At 37.4% G+C, this 25,948-nt stretch overlaps 1 protein-coding gene across 1 annotated transcript in view; it reads right to left on the bottom strand.

Moving 5' to 3' along the window:
* The window catches only part of LOC109082652 (lethal(3)malignant brain tumor-like protein 3), a 58,568-nt gene that overhangs the window by 23,914 nt on the left and 8,706 nt on the right, over positions 1-25,948 (bottom strand). Inside the window, exons 7-19 of the mRNA XM_042777273.1 lie at positions 25,771-25,865; positions 22,256-22,360; positions 21,994-22,129; positions 21,711-21,802; positions 21,272-21,380; positions 21,104-21,119; positions 19,364-19,440; positions 17,904-17,989; positions 17,714-17,824; positions 9,751-9,865; positions 8,137-8,239; positions 3,914-4,057; positions 2,050-2,154 (exon numbers count right to left, since the gene is read on the bottom strand). Coding sequence (XP_042633207.1) covers positions 2,050-2,154; positions 3,914-4,057; positions 8,137-8,239; positions 9,751-9,865; positions 17,714-17,824; positions 17,904-17,989; positions 19,364-19,440; positions 21,104-21,119; positions 21,272-21,380; positions 21,711-21,802; positions 21,994-22,129; positions 22,256-22,360; positions 25,771-25,865 — 1,294 coding nt within the window. The remainder of the gene's footprint in view (positions 1-2,049; positions 2,155-3,913; positions 4,058-8,136; positions 8,240-9,750; positions 9,866-17,713; positions 17,825-17,903; positions 17,990-19,363; positions 19,441-21,103; positions 21,120-21,271; positions 21,381-21,710; positions 21,803-21,993; positions 22,130-22,255; positions 22,361-25,770; positions 25,866-25,948) is intronic.

Genomic DNA, 25,948 nt, shown 5'->3' with positions numbered 1-25,948 from the left:
CACCCAAGGCCAGATCTGTGGAAACTGTGGGCGTGGCCTCTGAGCGGAGTGAGTTAATATGTCCCGGCCTTTCTGCGGAAACCCTCCGAGACTATTATGAATTCCAGAGCAGCATCTACGAGACGCTTATATGCTTTCAAATGGAAGCTGTTTACGACCTGGTGTGGTGTTTCGTAGTATATAGACCCAGTTTACTGCCCAGTGGCTTCAGTACTGGAGTTCCTTCAAGACCGTTTCTCTGATGGAGTAACGCCAGCAACTTTGAAAGTTTATGTGGCAGCCATTTCAGCTAACCACGTATATATGGATGGTGCTTCAGTGGGCCGTCATCCGCTGGTCTCTCGCTTTTACAAGGTGCGCGACGGCTGAGGCCTTTTCCGCCCTGTGCGAGTTCCCTCATGGGATTTATCTATTGTACTGCACGGCCTAACAGGACATCCGTTTGAGCCCTTGGAAACCGTACCGGATAAAATCCTGACCTTGAAGACAGTTCTTCTTATGGCTTTTATCCTCCCTCAAGAGAGTTGGGGATTTACAGGCTCTTTCTGTTTCGCCGTCGTGCATGGATTTTGCACCGGGCTTTGTGAAGGTATTGCTGCGACCGAGGCCTAATTATGTCCCTAAAGTCACTTCGAACCCCTTTCATTTTCAGCAGACGGTCCTGGAGGCTTTACCCCCTGCTGGGACAGGTTCAGAAGATCTAAGTCTTTGCCCTGTCAGAGCGCTTAAGACTTATGTCGATCGATCAGCCTCATGGCGTGAGTCCGACCAGCTGTTTGTCTGCTTTTGGACACAAGAATAGAGGCCATGCTGTCACAAAGCAACGCATGTCCCATTGGTTGGTGGAGGCAATATCTTTAGCCTATGAGGGCGCGCGCGCGGTCTCACTTCGCCTCTAGGAGTCAAAGCTCATTCCACTAGAGCAGTCGCTTCCTCTCAGGCAGCCCTCAGTGGATCTTTCTATGGCTGATATCTGTGCTGCGGCAGGATGGTCCTCACCGAACACTTTTATCAAGTTTTAGAGTTTGGATGTAAGGACGGCTCCTGGCTCCCGGGTTCTCTCCGCTTGAGCAGATGCTTCCTTGGATCCCAGCTATCAGGTACGTCAGGCGTTATGGTATAGGGTTCCCATACAGTGACCCGCAGCATCGAAGTGACCTATGAAAGGGAACATCTCGGTTACGTATGTAACCACAGTTCCCTGAATAGGGAACGAGATGCTGCTGGTCCCGCCGTTCCATACCTGATAGCGTTCTTCTCTTCAGTTCATGAAATCTGAGCGAAATAGCGCGCGGCGCCCGGGTATACGATGCGTACGCATGCGTAGGGCGGTGCCAAGCGCTATTTGGCCAATAGGATTGGCGAGATGGTATAGGGCTTCAGACATTCGTCACACCGAAGGTGTTCCCATACGGTGACGTCACCGCAGCATCTCGTTCCCTATTCAGGGAACTGTGGTTACATACGTAACCGAGATGATATTACACATATCTCCCTATTATACATCTTCTGAAAGAGTACTGAATCTCTGGATCAAACATGGTGAAGAAGAAGAAGCAGAAACAAGTGACTGTGTATGTAAGAAGATGCATATGTAAAATAACACAATCATCAGGCATTAAACAGAATATAAATCATAACTGGCTAATGTTAGTGGGTGAAATGTTGAAGCAGGAAGTGTTTTAGGACTGTGAAGCTTTGGGGGTGTTGATGGTGATCTACTCCAGCTTTTGATCATCGTACTGAATCCCATTTGGACGTAGTCTTTGACAAAAAAAAAGCATTTTCTCAGCTGTTTGATCAAAATGTTGCTTTTTTTATGAAACTAGAATAAAACAGATTTGTTGTTTAAAAGCTGAGGCTCTGTTCTTTCTTTTAACATATTGCATGTTCAGATATTCATACAATATTCATAAAAACGCTGGTGGGGAAAGAGTTAATAAAATTAACTTTATTCATTACTCAATAATATGATCATTAATGAGAATAGCAATATAAAAGTTAACTGTTTATAGCAAATGAATCACCAAGAGAGTGACTGAACCTAACCTTCGCTTGGTCTCCGTGCCGACGGGCTTCTTCTCCGGCGTTTCCACAGCAACACTTGCCGTACTGGGTTTATCCGGGTGTGATGGGGCAGAGGTGATGGGTTTGCTAGAGAAACAGAGGCGAGACAGTGATAAATGAACACTTCACTGAAGGTGTGAGAGAGCCCAGACGTGACGAAGTCCTCACAGGTGCTGTTCTGGGCCTGACAGGATAAGCAAATCAAGTGCAAATGTGCTAATTTATTTACAAGCGCAAGCATTACACTTTACTGAGCTCACCTTAAAGTAAATAAATAAATATACCATTTCAAATTCCAGATTACAATTATAAAAGTGACCATACCGTACACTTGTGTCTAATTTTTCTTTTGTGTCCACTATTTGCTATTCAAGTTTCTTGCACCAGAAATTTAATAATTTCTAAAAGTAGGTGAAGGTGACCTTCAATAACAAAAAATAAAAAAATAAAATAAAATGAAGAGGGTTGGGAGGTACAAAAAACATTTAAAGATACTCGGCAGTTTTGTTTGAGGCACTTAGCTGAATGTGTTTTTGTGTGTTTGCCTCTGAGATATGGGAAATGGAAATATAACAGAAATATGAATGTACAGGTGCTGACATCACAACCAGCTGAAATAATAATGTATTCGGATCACCTGAGTTGCTTTTGGGCACATAACTGATTGGAATAGCTGTTGACACAGAGCAGACCATTGAAAACTTTACAGACATCACCAGCTATTTTCTTATGTGTTTGTAAGACCGTTGCATCATAATTTGCTTTAACTTTCATTGCCGACCCTGAATGAATGATGTACAGTACGGTTGTGCGCCGTTTTGTTATTGTATAAACATGTCAATGAGCAAAACAAACTGTTATTAGTTGCTTTACATGTCATTAAAACGTCCTCTTCTCACATAACTGGCACTTCTTGGCCAACTGAAGGGGCTACAGGGACCATGCCATCAGTCAAAAATCTGCCAACATGAAACTAGGTAGTGTGTTATCTTCAGTCATTTAGTGCATGATGCCCAATTTTTTCTCTGTAACCATTTACAAAGTCATCAAGTCTATGATGGCTAGTGTTTTAAAATCTGTTCAGATATGAGTGACACTCACAGACTCTGACACGGTTAGCAACATAAAGAACCATTCAGATTAATAAGCCAGAAACATCATGAGCCTACTTTGAGGTAATGAATAAGACGTTTATTTCAATTGTCAACTGAAGGTGCAGCTCAAGAGTGTAGACAGCTTCATTACTTATAATGTAAGTCATTTAGTTTTAATGCACCACAAAATGCCACTCACGTCTGCTGTAGACTAGAATGAAATGGCTGTTTTTGCTACTGTACCTTTAAAACAATGTAAATGAACTCTGCAATTATTGACTAAACTCTGCTCTTTAATCAAGTCCCTACCAAGTCATTGAAGACTGAACAGGTATTGGTGTGTTAATGTGGGCAATCATATGCAGTTAGATGAATAAATTTGCATAGTGTACCATAAATGTGCATAATATTCCCAGTTTATAAACCTCTTGCAGAATTGACACACATATAAAAGATGAAAGTTTACACCCCCGGCTCTGGATGCATTACATTATCTTCTTGAACATCGATGAATGTTTGCAGCTTTTGTAACAATTGCGTATGAGTCACTTGAGATGGGTCTCAGCATCACACAGTCATGGTTGTGCTGTGATAATCATTAAATATATACAGTCAGTTCTGCAGTTTGGGTGGACTGGAGTGGGAGCTGCATGCCACACAGTACTGTACATCAAACTGTTATTTAAGGGGTTTTCCATCATAGGAGCGTATTAAATATTTCAGCAGACCCCATCAGAGAAATGAACACTCACTCATTAGCGTCAGCTGAAATCTCGGTGTCTGGTTCTGCTCTGCGTGGTCGGCCCACTCCGCTTCCCGGCATCTCTCCGCTCAAGCGATCCGGCAGAACCGAGTCCTTATTCAGGTTGATGTCAGAATACGGGCAACCCACAGCACTGAAACACCAGAAAACACGGGTCATTTCACAGACATAACAACTATCATTGTAGCTCAGAAAAATCAGTGAAGAATATCTTAAATTAATAAAGTCAATACTTCCACAAATTAAGGCCTAAAATGATCTTAAATCGGAGCAGAAGTCTTAAATTCATAAAGTCATGGCATTAAATTATGCATGTAATAGCTATTGTTTATTCTGTGTATTGCTCAGGGCAGTGTTTCGTTGATGAAAATGTAGTTATTAATTATATCAAGTGTCAAATGAAAATAAATGGGGCTGTGCGATAATCACAATATAGCTCAGTGTGATTATCAAATCAAAGACTGTGATTTAATCAAATAACTGTACAGTGTGCTGCACTGCATCTCAGGGTGAAGCGCAGCACTGTGATGATCTGATGCTTTTAGCAGCTCGGTTTACAAAAAAAATTAATAAATAAATAAAATGCGGTCACCTATATTTTTGCATTTGTGCTAAGGCTTACTTTATTTACACATTCGCATAATTTGCAACATTGCATAAACTTCTAAATGGTTACAGCATTTCATTAGAATTCTGCCAAAATATAAGCTTGACAATATTATTATTGTCTTAAGAAAACTATTATATATATATATCATTAATATAGTAATCAATATTCATTTTTTACAGTAAAAAGCAACAGCAACAACAACGACAATAATAGCACTAAGTAATGTATAAACAAAGTCCATCTTCAAAGTCAAAATAAAAAAAAAATGATAATAAATTAATAAATGCATGTCATGATCATTGACTGATATGTGAATGTGTTGTTTAATCATTGGAATAGTACCTCAAAATTTCAAGAGGAAATTAAAGTAAATATTTTATGTCTAAGGGGCTGGCAAAAAGGTTCGTGAACCTCGCTTAGAAGTCATCCCAAATATGAAGCATGTTTGATTCGGTAAAGTGATATTTTCCATATGAGATTTGATCAGTATGGGTTTTCTTGCCCTCTGGGAAATGTTTCTCAGACTGACTGTAAAAATAGAAAGATCAGAGAACAGATGTGCAACACCTTTCCTCGGGCTGATCGCTATATATTTACCATTAATGGGGAAGGAAATACTTTCCACATGTTTGTTAGACCTTGAGAATGAATGTAAACATAATTTGTTTGTTCACCATTAAACTCCACAAAACTGCCTTTTAATTGATAGCCCTATGAAATCTGTTTTATTTCCCCATAAAATCTGTTTTGCCTTTTATTTTTTTTCCTGGATTCTGGATTAATTTATCACTAAAATGGAATTAAAAAAACTGTAACAATTTAAACAATCTTTAAAATGTAATGAAATGAAAACAATTAATTTACAACAAAACACTGCATTTTTATTTGTCGAATAAGATGCTGCACAACAGCACTGTATAACAATACTTTTACTATTTTATGTATTTAAAATAACAAATAATAATAATAATAATTACTTGACAATTACATTTTAGTATACAATAGTAATACATTTCTGTCATAATTTGTTCAAGTGAAACCCGACTTTTTGATGGTTTGCAGTGAAGATATTATAGTTTCAGTGTGTATTTGAGGGTCGTTTTGTCTCAAAGTAAATGCTGTGAAGCTGGTGAAGTGACTCTCAGAGCAGCTCTGGAGATGAAGTTCATGTTCGTCTCTCATATATTAAGACGGAGATGCAAAACATTCACTGCGTGCGTCACATGTGTTTGAGTATCAGATGAAACAGATCCATTCATTAACACAGAGACACAGAACATGCAAAGTTACCAAAATGATGAGAGAATATTAAAAATACCTTCACTTGTGTCTAATGGGTTTGGATCAACATGAGTAAATAATGACAGAAATGTAATGTCTCTTTAAATCACATTTATTAAGTTTTTTGAGCAGCAAAGACTCCACACCAATGTAAGTGCATTAGTGTACACATGGCTTTTTTCAATGCGATGAGTTGAAATTATTTTCTGTTGTTGAAAGCACATCACAGACTGCAGCCATAAATCTTGAATTGAAACCAGAGCATTCCTTTGCATTTGTTGTGTATGCTGGCAACTGAATGATAATGTGACACAACTGTCTGCTGAGCAACTCGTGTAATTTTTACTGAACTGTAACTCAGCTTGATTCTCCATACATCATTATATGGGTCACCACTAGAGTGCAAGCTTATCACAAAACTATGATACCCAATAGTAGGCCTGGGCGACAACACAGTATCTATATTTATCGACGGTACACCATCCTCGATAACGAAAGAAAAAATGTTCCATATAGCGCATGACAGCACGTTATGAGTGACAAGCAGAGAGCCAACAGAACATTCGAACACATGCTGAAATGAGTGCGGTACCTGCCTGCGATGAGGAGACCGTGAATCAAAAAAAGGAATATTAGTCGAATTTAAAATAAAATTCGCATTCAAATGCAAAAACGGTGTATTTGAATTTTAAGTGTGCATCAGGGAGCCTTATCAGCGGCGCACGAGATAATGATGATGTAAGTTTCATTGTTGCATTTTAATGTTTTTAATAGTTTATCCAGTTTAACCCGTAAGACACGCCGCTGCTGCATTTGCCATACAAAATATTAGAGAAATATAGAAGCTCAGTGTGGAGAAGATATTGGTCAGGTTTAAACCCAAACCAACCATTCACACAGAATGCATATTCGGTGCATTTTTGAGAAGCACAACTATGACTGTTGCACTCGTGTCTCGCACAAGAGATAAATAGAAAGCCATGTAAAGATAAAAGAGAATCAACTTTTAGAAAACATGTCTGGATAATTTGTGGGGGTTCTATTCCATTCCACTGCGTCTCATATGTTTTACATGCAATCGCGTGATTGGCGCTTTGGCTGTTTGTATTAAGCTATGCATAAATACATGATGCTGTTTTGTTCATTATTGTTTATACAATTTTGATTTAGAAATATTAGTTTAGAAATTATTCAGGTTTTTATAGACAGCCGTTGTTTTATTGTATTTTGCTCATCGCGCCCTCCTGTGGCCTCAGGAAACAGGCCAAATGTTTCCTTTACAATTATTTAATCTGCATATAAAATATAAGAAAGGAGATATTTGTTTCAATTTTATTTTGTGTTTGACTGTTAAAACTAAAATTAGTTGTTGACTCAATTAATTGGGTAGATTAAAAATACAGTGGTCAAATTTAAATATTTTTTCTCCTGCTGTTTAAAAAAAAAATCAATAATTATTGATATCAAATGATATGAAACATTATATCATGATAATCTTTTTAGCTATATCGCCCAGCCCTACCAAACAGTACATACATTACAGCATTAAATTATTATTTGACTAGAGTTCGACTGATTCCCCTCCTCCGCTGGATTGTGTTCACGCTTTGTCTTTTGGTTCCAAACCACTGTATGTTAGTGTCACCAGAGAAGCAGCTGTTGCTAGGTATCGATTATGCAGAAGACATATACCGAAGCTTTCTTGCCTCACTTTTTTTTGCTTTTTTGAAAATTTTGTTTTGTTTCCAAAGCATCAACACAACATGGCATATGTACAAATTTAATGCAATATGTCAAGGAGATGGGAAAAAATGAGTTGTGAAATACACAGTTTGACCACATCACACATCAGCAATAGAGTTCCCCTTCTTGATTCTATGGACAAAAACATGTCAAAATGCTCATTTTTGGCCAGTGACTTCATAAACACAATCTTTAATTAGTTAAAAAGTCCTAAATGAACTGGGAGAATTTCGGATGTGTGTCAGATCTGCTCAGGTGCTTCTGCTTTTAAAGTGAAACCTGCTGCAGTCTGTCATTGATGTAAATCACAGAACAAAAAAAAGAAAAAGAGAAATCCCTCACTGCTCTGCTCACTGAGTCACTTCTGTAGCTTGAATAAAAATTAAGCTAGATAGGCTACTTAGTAAACAGATGCCATTAAACAGATTTCAAATATACCATCTTTATGTTGTTTCTACATTAATTTACAAAATTCAACATGAAATTATGACAATACAAATATATAATATTAATATGCAATTAATCAGGATTAATTAAAGAGAAAGGTGTGATTAATTTGTTTATTTATTGACACTGACCTGTGGTGTCCAGAGTAGCGGGCTCCTTTGATGTGACCCACTCCTGTACAGCCTGGCGTAGGACAGCCGCTCTGCTCAGACGTCTCAAACATGTCTTGAGGAGCTTTGAAGACACACACAGAAACACATCACACATTATACGTCATCCTCACTCTGGAACGCACAATATCAGCTTACACACAGAGTTTTCACTGACTGTTTTTGATAACTGATTACACATACACGAGCTTCACCAAGACAAGATATAATAAAATCAAATGTAATTTGCACATATGAGTGTTTCTTCAGCTTTGGACACTCTAATGTCCCAGGGGTTGATTTTTCTTCAAATTAAATATTTTGTGTTCTTTTTGTTGTCATATTATTATTTTTATTATTATTATTTTGTTTCCATCATTTACTTTTCCTACTTTTATTGTTTTAGATTTAATCTTTTACCCTTTAAAGTGTTGAGACTTTCTAATATTCAGTGAACATATCAGTCTATTAAACCTTGAGTGAAATGATTTGCATATATTTTTATATTAATTTTTAATTATGGCTGTCCCTCAGTCATTTCTGGTGTCAGTTATTAATAGAGTAGATATAGATTTTTAAAGAGAGTGTATATAGACTCAGATTCATATATAAAGATATACAGACTCAAATGGATGTATTCTCTTTCCCTGGTTTTCTGGTTTCTCTCTCTTTTCTCACACTCGTTTTGTCTCTCTCTCTCTCTCTCTCTCTCTCTCAGTAAGTCGGTCACATCCTGATGCCAGTTGCTGATTTCTAAACATTGCTCCGATTCCGTTTCCATGGACACAGAGGAAGGGGATGAGAACGAGAAGAAGATTATCAGCAAGACTGACTGGAGAAAAGCTCATTGTTCAACAGCATTTTCCCAGCATCCTCTGGAGCTAATAGAAGATATTGACATGAGAGGAAGAGAGAGGACTGTTAGACACTCCATCCCTCCTTTATACCCACATCATACCTTCTCTCTCTACTGGCTACAATTTTCTATGAAATGACGAGGAATATGGCTGTCATTTAGAGAGTCTGAGGCAGTCTATTTATGGACGATACACAACGCTGTTAACTCAACATTTAGGGTTGGGATTACAGTACGTTTTGTCTGATTCACTAAAAAAGCAGTGAGTACTTTCTCGTGCTCTCTCTCTCTCAAAACAAAACAAAAACCCCTAGTGTAAAAACATCTACGTAAAACATATTTGCTCTGCATTATACATGCCTAAAAAAATCTAATCTTAGTCAGTTTCTTGTTTGGTCGTACAGAAAAATATTTGGAACATATTAAATGAATTTAATAGTGTTAGTATAATGCACAATATTAAATATTGTACACAAAACAAATCGTCCATTTAATGTATATACAAATATTTAATAGAGATTTACAGTATTAAATAAAATATTATTTCTTTGTGCATTGCCTGTTTTATACATAAGAGGGACATGTGATGCTGTCTTAAAATCTGGCCAAAGCCAAGTGTCTTCGAAGGCCTCAAGCATTGCTGATTAACATCTGTAACAGCTGCTGCATCGCGAACGGGTCTATTAGCTAATGACTGCCGCGGGAAGGACACTGCTCGTGTGATATCAGTCTGTACTCACTGATGGGCGGCTGCAGTGGATGTCCGGTTTTGGCGCACCACCCGGCAGGATGAATATCTGGGCTGTCTGCATCCATCCAGTAATCATATTCATCTGTCCAGCCATCGAAATGGATCTAAAAGAGAGCAATGCAGATCACTCTTTTACAATGCAAAAACAATAAAACTGCATCCCAAATGATGCACCATACTGTACACTTATACATTTTATACTTATGGACTATACAAATATATCTTAAAATCTTTGACATTTAAAGTCCATATTAAAGTTTATTATTCATTCTTGTTTTAAACATAAACCTCACTGAATTTAGTGAATTTAGCAAATCTCCAGATTTACTAACAGCTTGCACCAGCTCAAACCCTCTTTTGGTGTTAAAAAAACTACTGGCAGGATTTTTTTCACACAATTTTCTTTGCTAATCCTACTGCAAGTGAAACATTAGTGATGAAAAGGCATGAACATAGTCATTTTTGTGGCTGATCTTACTGCATATGTATTTGTAGGAGTGTTCCTTTTAGATGGAAGTATTTAAATTGGGAATACAAACTCACATAAGCCGAATTACTTTTGTTACAATGACATCAATATTAACCAAAATAAAATATGTTACAAAAACAACAATAAAAAACAAACTACAATTTCAAAAAAAAATTACAAGAAAACATTGGGGTTTTTTTTCAAAAGATGATGCTAGGTTATTTTAGAGGAGTGCAATATATATATATATATATATATACATATATACTTAATTTGAATAATTACACCATATTTTGCAATAATTAATTAACCCATGTTTTGCCAAGTGTGTTTCTGAGATAGTACCTTGTTTGGTACAAATAAATATCAAAACTAACATCGCCAGTAGGTGGCGGCAAGTCCTAATGTATGATTCATTGACTCATTCATTCAAATGATTCGTTCAAAATGGCTGATTCATTTTAAAAAATGTAACTAGTGACTGTCTTTATGATTGGGCCACTGAATCATTGAATAACAAAAAATACTGAATTCATTCAGTAACAAAACACACTGTGTTGATCGGAGACACACAAATGTTCTACTCCTGCTTTGTAAAATAAATATTTTGGTTGTGAAACAGAACAAAAACAGACAACTTTGTGTCTATACCGAAACTCATTAAATTTTTTGTGGATTTGCGATGGCGCTGATATTCGGGAAAACAACACTCTTGGTCGTGTGATATTACTTAACTATCATGCCATAAATATAAAATTTCTTACAAGGCATTTTTCTGCCTCCATATGTTGAATTATATTATAACAGCATTCTAATAGCATTCAGCCCCCAGTGAGAGACTCTCAAGACATGTTTTTGTTTGTTTTTTTGCAAAGTGAGTCACATAATGTTAGCTCGCAAAGTAAATAGACAATTATGCTATTATAGTAGATGATAAATATCGCACACCCCTAGCTTGCTAACTTTTCAATCCTAAACTGCCAAGTGCCTTTCATAGTGTCGTTTAATATTGCACTTTTACCACAGCCACGGGTTGTGATTAAATGGTCAGTTTCTGTAAGATGACTTTACAGAATACCTTTTTGTGCATTTCACCTTAATTATCTGTCCTTCCAAGTCTGATTTATAACGTGCATGTCTGTTAAGTGTCCCAAGGCTTAATATCAACAAAATAAAAAAAAATTGCAATTTAAGTTAAAAATAAAATTTTGTATCGAATATACTTTATTTAATTTTCAAAATAATGTATTAATTATTATTTTATATTATTGTTCAAATCTTCCCACAGGCTGGTTTGGACACCTGTGAGCTGCATTCGACCTGCGGGCCATATGTTTGATACTCCTGAATTAAATGAATCATACAAAGTGATTTACTAAGGTTTGTGGTAGTAAATTTACTAGTATCTTAGACATTACTTAACAACCCACACATTGATTTGCCCCTGGTGGCTGGTTTGATCCTGGAATGAACAACTTGTCAATGTTGTGCTCTTAATCAAGACTCCTACATCCAGGTTGCTCCAGGAGAAGCTGGTTGTGTGGCAATAAATATAGATTTTATTCTTACATAAGGTACAAAACACCCTGCCGCACTTCAGATGAAACCAGGAGCAGCATGGCTACTAGCATTTCAAGGTCCCTTGAGAAGATTGTCTTCATATTGCAATGCACATCTCTAGAGATATTAACGTTCAAACTGAAATCTTAAAGAAACGTTGGCAGCTATCAGCCGGCTGGCAGGGTGTTTCAGTCATATTGTGTTTTAGACTTCCTGAACTCTTTGAAAAGTCACAACAATGAGAAGAAAAGAGCAACGGCCCTTAAATGACAGCCTTTCTCCAGGACTGAGATAAAACGGGTTCCTGGGAAATCAGCCGGACAGCAGGAACAGGGACAGTCTAAAAAGGCGAGCCGTGTTTTTAGTGGTGTTCACAGCACAGCTGACAGTCATTATGTGGAGGCTGAGTAGACTGGCTTTGTGCCGCCCATCCAGACCAGACTGGCTTTTGTGAGTCACTGCAAGATAGTTTGAGATAAAGAAATGTTTCATTTGCAGTCTTATCATCAGTCTCGCTCTCTTTTAATCTCTTTCCAGTTTGCACTCGTCCATCCATGACTGCATCCATTCATCATCTCTCTCATCTCTATCTCTATCATCTCGTTTTCAATTAGCTTCATTCACAATCAGTGTAATTTTAGCATAATTGATGTAATGATATTGATCCTTTTCCCGTTCTTCGCTATTTCCACAACGGTATTGCACAAAGGATTTGGCATGTAAATCTGTAACTTGTAGTGTAAAAGTTTACTTTTTGTCAAGTTACATTATAAAAGAACTCAAACTTAAAAACTATTTTACACTTAATCAAGATTCAAAAACATGAATGATAGCTTTTCCCTCGGTTCATCTGTATTCGTCTTCAAATTGTTACACATGTATTATGTATAAAACTAGCCAGAGTCACATAATACAATACAAATAACACAAAATATACATATATCAAAAACAAAATCACTCTTAAGATAAAGATACATCTTACAAAATTCTTAATGTCATTTATGGCTCAAACAATTGATTTACTAGTATAGTTTTATTTATTTATTTTATTATATATATTTTTTTTTCTTATATTTTCTTTGTTTATTATCATATTTACGTTTTCTTTTTTACTTTTAGTTAAAGTTTTAGTAATTTTGTTTTATGTTTTCATCATTTTTAATTTTTTCAAGGTCTATATAGTTTTTCCCCATTTCACAGACCAGGCTTAAGCCTAGTCCCATATTAAATGCATGTCTGAGCTGTTTCAACTGAAATAAACTTGCACTGACATATTTTAAAATATATCAGTGCCATTGTTTTGTCTCAAGATGCACACCAGTAATGTTTCATCGACCGGAGCGAGAGCAAGAGCGCACCCATCAATGCGCTTCATTCAGCAGCGCTGCACAGGACTTGCTCGGGAAGAATGTCTCTAAAGAAGTGTGTTTTTGGTTGTAAGGGAAAGATAACTTTGTTCAGCTTCCTAAAGGACCCAACATTATGTAAACAGTGAATGCAGTTTGTTTTTCCGAAGCAGCAATGCAGTGTCACAAGCGTGTTTGTTGACAAATGTATATAAACAAGGCCCAGTTCGACACTGGATTAGCACATTGTTTAATACTGAAGGATGGAGCGGTCCCAGCTATAAAAGATCCCGGTCACTATCTGTCGGTCACTACGAGTTATGTTGTGATGACATTAGGGGTCCCTATGGAAAGTGCCACTAACACTGAATGCCTTTACAACTTCTGGCACTGCAAATGTTGACAAGCCATGGGGTGCCAAGGCAAATGCAGATGCATAAGTCGTAACCTTCCCAATGCCCTAACGCAAATTCACTGACCTTTGTACCGAGAGGGGCCAATGGTGAGTACATCTCTGCTGGAGAAGGCCATGTTGTTCTGTCTACAAAAACTTTTTTAAAGAAGGAATTTTTTCAACTTCAAGAAAAAAGATTGCTTCAGATCCTTTTTTCTTTTTTTTTTCAGCTATGCCATATGGAAATGTTGTGGAAGCGAGCCTAAGTCCCAAGGAGAAGGCCGCTATGAAGACCACATCCTACCGGAAGGGAGGTGACATGTGGAGACACTAATATGGACTGACCCCAGAGGGGTCTATATATGGAATAGGTCTCTGAGGTAGGTCCTACCTGGGAGTAGGGATGGAGCTACTATCAACAGAGATGGACTGAACGGAATCTGCCCAGGGGAAGACACAGGTTTACCGTGAGGGAAGTCCTATTCTTGTGCATCTGTTTGAGTGCCTTGGCTTGGTGAACTTACAGGATTGTCATGGCATGCAGGGCTGAGGTGGCTTGGCCAGCAGCACTGTAAGCTTTGGTATCAAGAGCTGACATTAGCTTACAGGCTTTGGACGGGAGGCGTGGACAATTCCTCCAAGTGGCGGCGTTTTGTGGGCACAGATGCACCACAACTGCTCTCTCTGCCAGGGGAATGTCAATGTACCCCCTGGCCGCCCCCAGCCATCGAGGGTAGTGAGGATGGAGGAGGTCAATGAGTGGCTTCTGGCCGTAAAAGTGGCCTTCCACGACTTGGTGACCTCCTCATGCACCTCAGAATGCAATTGTGAGCCGTGCTCCACGCCGAGAAACCAACCACCCAGACGTGAGTGCTCATGGCTGGGCTGTGTATTCACCTCCAACCCAAACCTCACAGGCTGCCCTTGCAAGCATGGCTGTCAATTCTGGGTTGGCTGACAAATCTTCATCCTCAGAGAATGATAGCCCATCCCCTGATGCTGTAATCGACATCTAATCCTCTGGTGAATCCCCGAATGAAACGCTGGGACAGCCATGTGACAGGCCAGTAGAATTATTGGGGACAAGTGCTGCATGAGGAGTGGGAGGCCCGAGGGGACTGGCCCAGCGGATTTGCTCCCACTGTAATCCTCCTATCTCCCAGAGCACTAACCTGACAGGGGGGTCTCCTCCATTCCTCAGAAAACCAACTGCAACCAAGAGGACACGGACGTATACCCCTAAAAACAACTACACACAACAACAAAAAAAAGCACTCTCAATTTGCTTTCTAGAAGAAATTGTTCTTTTAGTTGAAGTGCCCAGGGGAATCGCAGGAGCAGGGACACCGCTGTTTGCGCCGTCATGTCAACCAAGTACAGCCCTCTTCACTACTCCAAGGTAAATTGTTGTGGATTACTCTTTACACCACCACTCAGTTCCGAAGCAAAAATCTGAATGAGTGGATGCACGCTGCCACGTTATATAACCGTATGTAAGGGGGAGTGGCTTGGCACGCAAAATCCACTGGCCAATTCTCATTGGCCATTTCTCTTAAACTCAAATGTGATTGGTGCTCCCAATTAAAATCCCTAATGTCATCCTAACTCAAAGTGACCGACAGATAGGGAACAATTGTTGTTGGGCTTCATTCTATGCAATTAATTTTTTATTTTTTTTTTATAAAGCCATGGATTTAAGATTTTTTTTAAATACTATCAAATAAACTACTCCACAGGCACCCTACAGTCGAACAGGTTCGAGTCGAACAGGCAAAAAAAAAAAAAATCAAACCCTTTTGTCTCTGTCCTGTGGGATAGTCGAGTGTGTTGCAGAGAACCATCAAAGACCTGGACGTAAAGGTCTTTTTCCTCCAAGTCAATTACAGCTACTTCAGGAAATATTGATGGGGGATTTGAAAACGCTGTGGGAATCCAACAAATCCATCCAGTGCATGGCACTGAGCTCTGGTGAATGTCAGCGAACAGAGGTGATGAGAGAGAGCAGCACTGGAGGTGGAGGTCGTGCACTATACGGCTCTAACACATGAACAAGACGGACACGTGTAAACCAAGTATTGATTGGGTGTTTAAGAGAGAGACTGAAGGACCTCTGTAGAGGATCACGAATGACGGCTGAGCAGACAGACAGCGTGAGCGTGAGAGTAGGGAGATCTCACAGCTCTCTGTGTGAGTGTGAGACAGACAGTGACATCTGTTATTTCTCTCGGTCCGTGTAAATGATGTGTGTGGATTCTGCTGCCCTCTTGGATCCAACATGTGTAATTACAGCCAAATGATTACGATAAATTTGAGACCCCAGACGGCATGAACGCAGACTGCTGCACATTGCACTCAAAAATGACCAAAGGATACCCTGATTAAAATCACCTTTCACTTTGCTTCGTGCAACATTTGGGAATGAGGCCTGTTGGTCGATAGCAAGGTCATCCTAATCAACTACTGAATAATGTCTACATACCCACTGGTGGTCGGCACATTGGTCATGACCAATCTTTGTTGCATTGCCAACAATCGTTGATGCTGCCTCAAACCACTAACTCTCATTTAAAATGAATGTCTTCAAATCACTTTGCTGCTCATTTAGTGTGAACAGCTGTGAATGCTTGGCCTTGTCAATCTCTAATATAAACTGAGTCTTGCTCTTTCTTTCCGTTTTGGAAAACATCGCAGTTTCAAATATATAATTCAATAAGGCTTATATAATACAATCAGCATCAAAAAAGTGAAACATGAGCTAAGTGCATACACTGAACTGAAACTTTCAGCCATTTTCTGAGTGATGACAGAAAACTTACAACCACAAGAATCTGCATTAGAATGGCTTTGGTACAAACTCCACACATTACATTTATTCGTGTGCATGAAGAGTAGACATTTATCAGCTGGAGGACTGACAGATCATGTTCAAAATAAGATTTCTATATGGAACAGAGCTTCCCTGCAGCCCACACGGAGGGAAGTACAGATGAGTCATTCTGAAGTCACTTCTAAACTCCCAAACAGACGGCTGAGAGATCAGATTCTGTCATGGGATCACCATCAGCTGAATCAGCACTGCATCATTGGATGTTCACTGACAATTAGAGTGATAATGCTGTGAAACAGCATAAGAAATCAGTAATGAAATGCATGATCCAAAGTGGATTTCTTGAGTACATGAGCAAGAAGCAGATCACATTCTGGTCATATTTATTTCAAAATAAAACTGAACACCTCAAAATTGCAAAAAAAATCAAGTTTGACACAACAGCCTCTTAAATGTCCTGAGTTTAGATTAAAAAGAGCATAAGTAAAGCAGCATCCTTCAAGAAGGTCTCAGCCATGTCCTCATCTCATATATGAAACACCTGCGATTCATAAATAGCTGCTAATGCGCTCACATTCATGTAAAGCAGCCGTGTTGACAAATTTGAGCGAGTAAGGGCAAAACGCACAAGATATAGTATCTTCAATAACCTGTAGATGGCGATATCACTTATTTTGTAGCAGAAATAAACTGCCACAGAAAAAGTTAGGTGCCATGCTAAAAAACTGCATTAATCATCACAAATGTACAGTACTGGAGTAAAGAGTAAATACACTTATTCAAAAATGCTATCAAGTAGTGAGTAAAAGTTGCTGATATCTTTGATAACCAGTCAAACTCCAAACCAAAGTAACCAAAAAGATTCTTACAGTAACTAATTACATTTACACAAATACATTACACTGCCTGTTATTATACTGAGTAGACTGAATAGGTCCTTTAGTGTGAATTACATTGTATTAATCAAACCTGTGCAAACTGAGTTCCAGTCACAGAGCTGGTCACCATTAACAAAGCTTATTGATGATTTAAAGCATGTTTTTAAATGTATCCTACTGTCTTGCAACAGAGAAATAACCAAGTGGCCACCCTAGATAGGCCTAAAACAACAGAAAACACATTTTTTCTAAATATTTTGTCTACAGGTTCAATAAACTGTTTTATTTAAAACTAATATTATATATATATATATCATATATATATGATATATATATATTTTTTTTTTTATTTTTTTTTTATTATTATTTCATACATCAGGGTTTAAAATGTAAAACAAGGTCAACCAGCTGACCGGTCTGGACCAACATGGAAATTCATGCTGAGCCAGCATTATGTGTGCAAAATATAGTTTCTCACCCGCAGTCGATGTTCATCTGTATCAACCACTGTGGCCACTCGGATCAGTGCAGGATTCCTCTTGTCGACCACCTCCAACTTCATATTGTGCTGGAAACTGTGAGGAGGTTTCTGCAGAGAGAGGCTTGTTCAGGCACCTCGGGTCTCTCGGAGGACCTGGAGATGTTTGGCAAGAAGCACATGCACTCACCACTTTGAAGGCTCGAGCAGGAGCTGGTAACGAGTTGGTCTCTGCCAAGTATCTCTCCCAGGAGAAGTTCTTCACTTCAGGGTATCCTACAGCACAGAGAGAGTGAGGTTTGAGGGACTGATGAAAACATGATGTTTCCCAGCACTCACTGGTTTTTATGGTGTATTATCAGATAATTTTGAAAATGGGACAATCCTAAAAGTTGACTTTGTGGCTGGTCCGCTCCCTGCTGAACTATCGTGATAGAGACAACATTAAACACTGCAAAAAATAAATAAATAAAAACTAATGGACATCTTTTAAGAGAGAACGAACTACTCGTCCTGTCCCATTAGGAATGACATAATCAAATCAGAAATGATGCAAGTATAGTCAACGTAAATTTAAGACTTTTTAAAGCCCTTTTAAAGACCAATTAAAGAAAATTTAAGCAATAAATCAACAGGAGCACAATATGTCAATATGGTCTCTAAATGTAGATGTCTAATCAGCTCACAATATTTTTAAGCAAGAATTCAAAGCTTGAAAATACAACTTCCAACCAATCTACATAGCTTTTTAATTCATTTCACACACACACACACACACACACAAAAGCTGGAAATGAAGTGAATTTATGATTAAAAAATGATCAATATTTGCCAGTGGGCTTAGAAAAATCAACTTAATTCAAAGGCAAAACAAGTTTTTGTACCCCACTGACAGATATTTGTTCTTGTTTTAAGCATAAATGCACATCATTTTGTTCAGAAAAAAAGTCTTCATATCTTTGCATCGTAAGTAATTGTATCTTTATTTGAGGAGGTTTTAATATTTGTAATGAAAAACAAAACAAAAATACTGCCTTTTTTTTTTTTTTTTTTTAGCGCAAGCAACATTTAATGCCACTAATCTATGAATTTAAGACTTTCTGCTCCAATTTAAGACCTTTTAAGGCCTTAAATTGTGGAAGGGTGAATTAAGACCCGCAGAAACTCTGATTCAACAATTGACTTGCAGAGGACTGTGCAATAAAGAACTAGATTCAATATGTCCATGTGATTTTCCAGGTGCTGAGTCACTACTATACATCTGAATCCCCAGCAGAAGTCTGAAGTCAGGTCAGTATAAACACGCGTCATCCTCTAGACCACGTCCTCACACTGAAGTCCCTCTGAAGACACTTTCTGAAGCTAGTCTGCATTTCAGCTGGAATGGCTTTCACATGCTAAGATCTAAAGCAGCTCAAAAACCTAACATCTTACTACATATTATCGGAGATCCGCAAATTAATGAGCTTCAAAAATACACAGACCTGAACTTTCCTTCTTCCTTCCACAAGCTCTTTTAACATAGGAATAGGCTACTTCTACAGCAGGCAATTGCATAATAGTATTTTAAAATTCTGTTGTTTTTTTTTGTTTTTTTTGTACATTTTTCAAAAAATGATTTGTGATATTTGTGTTGGCGTGTTGCATCACCTGGAGGGGTGGTGAGGGTCCTGCCGTTCTCTTGACACCAGCCAACCGGATGGATATAAGGACTCGTTGCATCACACCTGTGGAAAGGAAGAAATACACAAATGCAATTTAATGCAACTGAAAAAATAATCTATTTCACGCATTTCATGCAATGTTTCAAAAACCCTGAATCCATTTCCTCCCATAAAATTTTGCTCTTTAACATTTGGAAAAAAAAAGTATTTTTATATAAGTATTTCTTATCTTGTTTGGGACAGACATTGCATGCATTAAAATACAATGAAATACACCAATTAACAGGGTTTTTCAATCCATCTGCGCAAGTCGTGACAGTTCAAAAAATGGTGCACACACCTGACAGTCAGAGACAGAAGGGAAAAACTATTCTGGTAAATCAGAACCAAATACTCATGTGCAGGTAAGAGAGCAACAAAAACTCATCAACTTTTAAAAGGGACGCGCAATGTATCTTTTGTTGTTTGTCTGTCTACATTAATTGTACACATCATAATTACTTCTTTTCCTGTGGTTTATTGTCTCCCAAAAGCATAAAAGCATCAACATTCAACCAAATGCTTAAAAATGTTGTATTTTGTTATGTTTCAGCAGGTAATGTTGATACATTTCAATACTGGATTTTAAGGACATTTTGATTGTTTAAGTAGGATAAACATTTGTGAGGCTGTGTTGGGTCTCTACTCAGTCCTGAAGCAAAGCTAGTTTAGAAGGAGTGATCTAACGATCATAACAGCAGTGCTGGAGTTAAGCTGACCAGCCCCAGACTGCTCATAACCAGCAACATCTGATGCGGCTTTTGGTGAATTATGTACTCAAACAGACACCAATTTTCCTGAACTCCTGAAATGGTTTGTTTGAATAAAGTGAAACAAATGGTGATGCGATGTTCAGGAGGCGCTGTGACTCAATACACAGAGCTGTCAGATGAGATTGTGTGATCTGAGCTAAAGACACGGTGTGTGTGTGTGTGTGTGACTGTGGTACTATCCTCCTCCTTCACCTTGTGTGTGTGCGTGTGTGTGTGTGTGTGTGTGTGTGTTCACTGTGGTACTATCCTCCTCCTTCTCCTGAGTAATTGATGAGCAGTTAAAAGCATTCTGCCTGCTCTACACACACACACACACACACACACACACACACACTCAGCAGAGAATGGATGATGAGCACAGAATGATAACTGGGTCACTCATAAGAATGAGAATGTGCCCCATTTGTGTCTTCATGACTTATTACGACTGATATAATTGACAAGATACTCAGCTTAGTCTTTTGATAGATTTAAGCCTGTTCAGTTTCATCAATTTCATCAGCATTTTCAAACAATTTTTTATGAGCATGAAGTTTGATTCAAAATTAAAATATGATGATTTCAATTTGTTATGGACCACATGGCTTCAACAGATGTTAGTTTTTCTACAAACCACATGGCTTCAAATATGATGATTTCAGTATTGTATTGTTCATGTTATGGACCATTCAAACATATTAGTTCAACAGATAACTAGTTTTTTTTATAAAAAAAAAAAACAAGAAGTAGTATTTAATTATTGTTCAGATTTATTCCTATATTGCATCTATTATAGTCAGTTAAAAAAAAAAAACAAGAAGTAATAAATACTAAAATAATATAAAACAATTAGATTTATTCCTACTTGGGGTTTTAACATTTTGGAAAGTGTCAGGTTTTACTTGGGGTTTTAACATTTACTAACATGAAATTACCAGTAGTCATAACTTTCTTAAAACATAATCACCTTAAACAACATTTGTAAACATAAGCCAGTTGTCAAAAAAAAATGTAAAATATGATCCTTTCCAAGATAAAAATATTGAGTCCAGGAAAGGCACAGCAGGAATACTGTCCAGTAGTCATAACCAGTGTCAAAGTGCGATACCAGTCCACCATGTCTGTAATTGTGGCGACACAGATGAACGAGGGATTCTTCTTATCGATGGCCTCCAGCTTCATACCGACCCTAAACCCTGACGGCGTCACGGTCTGAAAAACACAGCATATTCATTCAGTTTTAATAACTTACAACCTAAATTATTGTATTAACCAACGATTTCTTAGCATTTCATGATGCAATGAAATCCTGAAGCTAAAATCAAGTCAAGATTTACCTAACATTCTGTTTCACTTGCATCTATGTCCTGTTACTGTTAAATAATACAAGTGGAGTGTTCAATGTAGGTTAAATGTGCTGTGGATGTCTTCTTTGATTTTAACTAGTTTAAGTGCTTTATTACATGAAGTGAAACAGTGCCATCTGGGGGAAGATGGGACACATCTCATGTGGCTTCATCTGGAGTCATGTGATGCTCTCACCATGTTCTGGTTCTGAAAGAGGGCTTTGGGTGCCGTCTGTATTTTATTAAGTTTGATGTAAGAGGACCAGCTAAACTCTTCATCCTTCATCCCTACAGAAACACAAAAACCACACACAAGCCATGTGAGGAACAAGAGTACATACTGCTACACTTTAGTCATACAAGTGAAAAATATGTAGACTTTTACATCCAAAACAGAACCATTTCTTCTCAACTACAATTTGGCCTTTGAACGTTTGAACTGAATTGTGGGTGTTCTTTGAATCGCTGGTGTCTCTTGCCTTTAGGTGGATGCAACTTGTGTCCGGTTTTCTCACACCATCCCACCGGATGAATGTCAGGAGAGTTGGAATTTACCCAGAAGTCATAGCAGTCCGAATACTTATCAAAATGCAGTCTGATCCGATGTCCTAACACCTGCAAATATGCACAATTCAGCCACAAGGTGGAAAGAAACATGACTTTAAAATATCATGTTGCAACATTTACTATACATAGAACATATATGGACTATTTAGAAAGTATTTAAGTTTTGGTTGTTACCTCAGCGATGGTGAGGACACAGTACATGGACGGGTGTTCAGGGTCGACACCCTCCAGTCTCATGCCAACCCTAAAGCCATTCTTACACTGTGGAAATGACTGATACTGCACACGCACACACACACACACACACACACAGAGTCCAGTTATACACTCCTTGTACAGCTCGAGATGCACCAGCAAATAAATGTTCACTAATACAGATGGCTGATAATTCTTACAGTGAATGAATAAAATATTCAGACTCCTTCATTTTTTCACATTTTATGTCACAAACTTATGCTAATGATACACTTCATTCCCCATAATGCCAAAAAAAACTGTGATAATTTTGCACATTTATTACAGGGTTTCTGCAGGTTTATGAAAGCAAATTTAAAACTTTTTAAGACCAAGTACACAAAATGTAAGAAATAACTTAAAGGGAACAAAATACATTAATACGGTCCCTAAATGTCTAGTGAGCAGACAATAATTTGTTTTAGCAACAATTCAAAGTCTGAAAATACAAGTTTGATCTTCATTAATTTTACAGAAAAACAAACAAACAAACAAACTAAACTTATGGCTTAAATAGTTCTACTCTCAACCACTAGAATAGAGAAATAACTTTTATTGTACCAGCTGATCATAGCAAAAAGGTGCAGTTGCTCAGTATTTTTTTGTCTTGTTTTCCAATGAAAATTTCTAAAGATTCTTAATTTACTTTTAAATCAAGTAGGGGAGGGGAATATGACCAAAATCTTGTATCGCAATATGAGTTATTTTATTTCACGGTAATGCTATATATAACAATATAGTTATTTTTGCTTTAAATAAGGTCTTTATGATGTCAACATTTTTGATACCATAGAAATGTCATAATTCTTGTCAACAGTGTCAATATCACACACACACAAAAAAAATACTATCCAAAAAAAGCAAAACAAAAAAACACTTAAGCTCACAGAAGTAAACAGTCAGCGATTAAATAAGAATAAGAAACTAATCACAAGCAACAGGACAAAAAACTACAGTAGAACAAATGAATAAGAAATGCTACATATAGTGTATCAAAAACACTGCATATTCTTCACTGTGTAAATTAAATATGTTCCTTCTTATTAAAGTTGCAAAAGTGATCCAGACAAAATAAACTATATACTTCCCATCTTTTTTCTTTCGATTAACATGAATGACACACAGCAGGAATTTAAGACTGCCGTCACTTTAAGAGCTTCCCGGATCCAATATACTGTTTCCTTCTCAGCTGAATGCTTTTACTGTGCTTCAGAGGATACTTGCAAAGACAAAACTAACTCGGTTCAATACTCCTGTGCTTTACGAGCACCGTCTTCATGTTCACGCGCCTCTCAGACAGCGCGCGCACACAGTATAGTGAAATTAGTTCTCTCACGCTGCTGAATGCATTGCAGCGGCTTAAAATCACTTGTTTTTAAACTGCATTGCTTAAAAAACACGAGCAAACAATATGATTACATGACCAATGTCACATGAGCATGTAACCACAATAGAGACGATAGTCCACAAACTCTACTGGTTGACAAATTTCTACGGGTTAATCATGTCTACCGGTATATAGTTTCCACCCCTCACCTCCTAACTGTTACCGCCCCATTGGCAGGATGCTTGGCGCTTCTCTTTTCCCATCACATCTTTTAGTAATCATTATAAATTCTACATAATTTGAAGGCTTATAATTAGTCCCGTGAAAACCATTTTGAAATCAGACATTGTGTTACCATGGAAATGGTACTTTAAAATCTTTTGGCAGTCTCCTCCTCCTAAGTGGGCGTTGTCAAGTTTCATATTACAAATTGTATTACGCTATTTTACAATCAAAACTTTTTACATTTTTATCTTGACAAAATACATACCGTTGAAAAGGTCTGAGTCTCAAGATTCCATATTTGGTGGTTATTTTGAGATAGAAGCAATATTGTGGGGAAAAAAATAAACATTTATGACAGAAAAATGCATTTAAAAAATTCAGTGGAGTTTGGGTGTCACCCGGTGGCTATTTTTGGTATAATGGCTAAATTTTTTTTTTTTTTTTTTTTTGTATCAACTTCAGATTTGGAAAATAACTTATTTAGACACAAGGCTTCAATTTTATAGCAATTTTGGATTAAAACATATTTTGTAAAATATTTATTTTATATGAATTAAAAAAAAAGTACAGTACATTTTATTTACAGTAAATTTAAGCTTCTATAACTTTTGCATGCTTTAATTTTTTCATTTTTGCAATAATCTGCTGATTGTCATCTTTAAAAAGAGATCCTTAGGTCTGTGTTCCAAAGCTGGTGTGACAGTTAAGGGGCTAAAATCAAGATGCATTTACTCAAGAGAGAGAGAGAGAGAGAGAGAGAGAGAGAAAAACAATATCTTGCTTTCTGTGAAAATGAACAAAACAAAATGCATTTATGAATAAAACAAGAACAAATATCTGCCGAAAATCAGTTTAATTCATAGAGAAAACAAGTGTTCATTCCCCCATGACAAATATTTGTTCTTGTTTTAAACATAACATAACATTTGTTCAGTTCCTCAGAAAACAAGTTCATGGGCCAGATTTACTAAACAGGACAAATTAGCGTGAGAGTGCAATCCCATAAAAGCACAGACACGAGTGGGACGTGATCAACTGACAATGCAGGTAATCTACTAACAACACAGGTTCATTCCTGAATGAATCAACTCTTTGAACGAATCGAATGAATAAAAGACTAAATGAACATAAAGACACTTTTCAAATAAATTTTATAAAAAAAAAAAAAAAAAAAATATAATAAAAAAAAAAAAAAAAAAAAATATATATATATTTATATATTTGGGTGTGTGTGTGTGTGTGTGTGTGTGTGTGTGTGTTAATAATAATAAATAATTTATGGGATAGTTCACCCAAAAATCAAAAATAAATCACAAACAACTAACACATATCAAACCTAAAAATGAAAATTCTATCATAATTTACTCACACCTATGTCATTTCAAACCTATATGACTTTCTTTCTTTCGCAGAACATAAAAGAAGATAATATTTGTAAAAGTGTTGGTAGCCAAACAGTGTTGGAGCTGCAATTAATGGTATGTAAATATTTCCAAATACCAATTCAGATGCAGCTTAAAAAATAAAAATCATGGCTGTTGTAACCTAGAAATTTATGGGTAAAAAATTCTGTTGAATCAAATAAAATATTTCTTTCAAAAACTAGGCCTACATTTTGTAATGTCTGCTTCATGCTTTTCTCATGTAACATAATAATGATTTTAAATGATCTTTTGGGGGTAATATCTCAGCTAAAATGTGTACGCGATTAATTAGATTAATTCATCATCGCATTGCGTAATTAATTAGAATTAATCACTTGACAGCCCTAAAAAATATAATCCATAGCAACAAAAAAATCTATACTGGTGCATCACTAGATATTCATGTATGAATCAAAGTGGAAACAAAGGTTGTGTTCTTTCATAATAGTGACACTGAACATTAGCGTCTGTTGTCTCACCTCCTTGAAGAGTTTACTGGGGGCAGCGATGGCTCTCTCCTGCTCCAGGTATGAGGCCCAACACCACGCTTTCTTCTTGCCTCCATACGGAACCGCTGCATCATGGGAAACAATCACAGGTGTCACAGAGTGTCATATAGGTGTCACAGCCATGTGTGTGTGTGTGTGTGTGTGTGTC

The sequence above is a fragment of the Cyprinus carpio genome, chromosome A20 (assembly GCF_018340385.1).
Source record: "Cyprinus carpio isolate SPL01 chromosome A20, ASM1834038v1, whole genome shotgun sequence".
NCBI classification, from domain to species: Eukaryota; Metazoa; Chordata; class Actinopteri; order Cypriniformes; family Cyprinidae; genus Cyprinus; species Cyprinus carpio.
The sequence above is the reverse complement of the archived record's forward strand: the minus strand, read 5'-3'. Positions and strand labels throughout refer to the sequence as shown.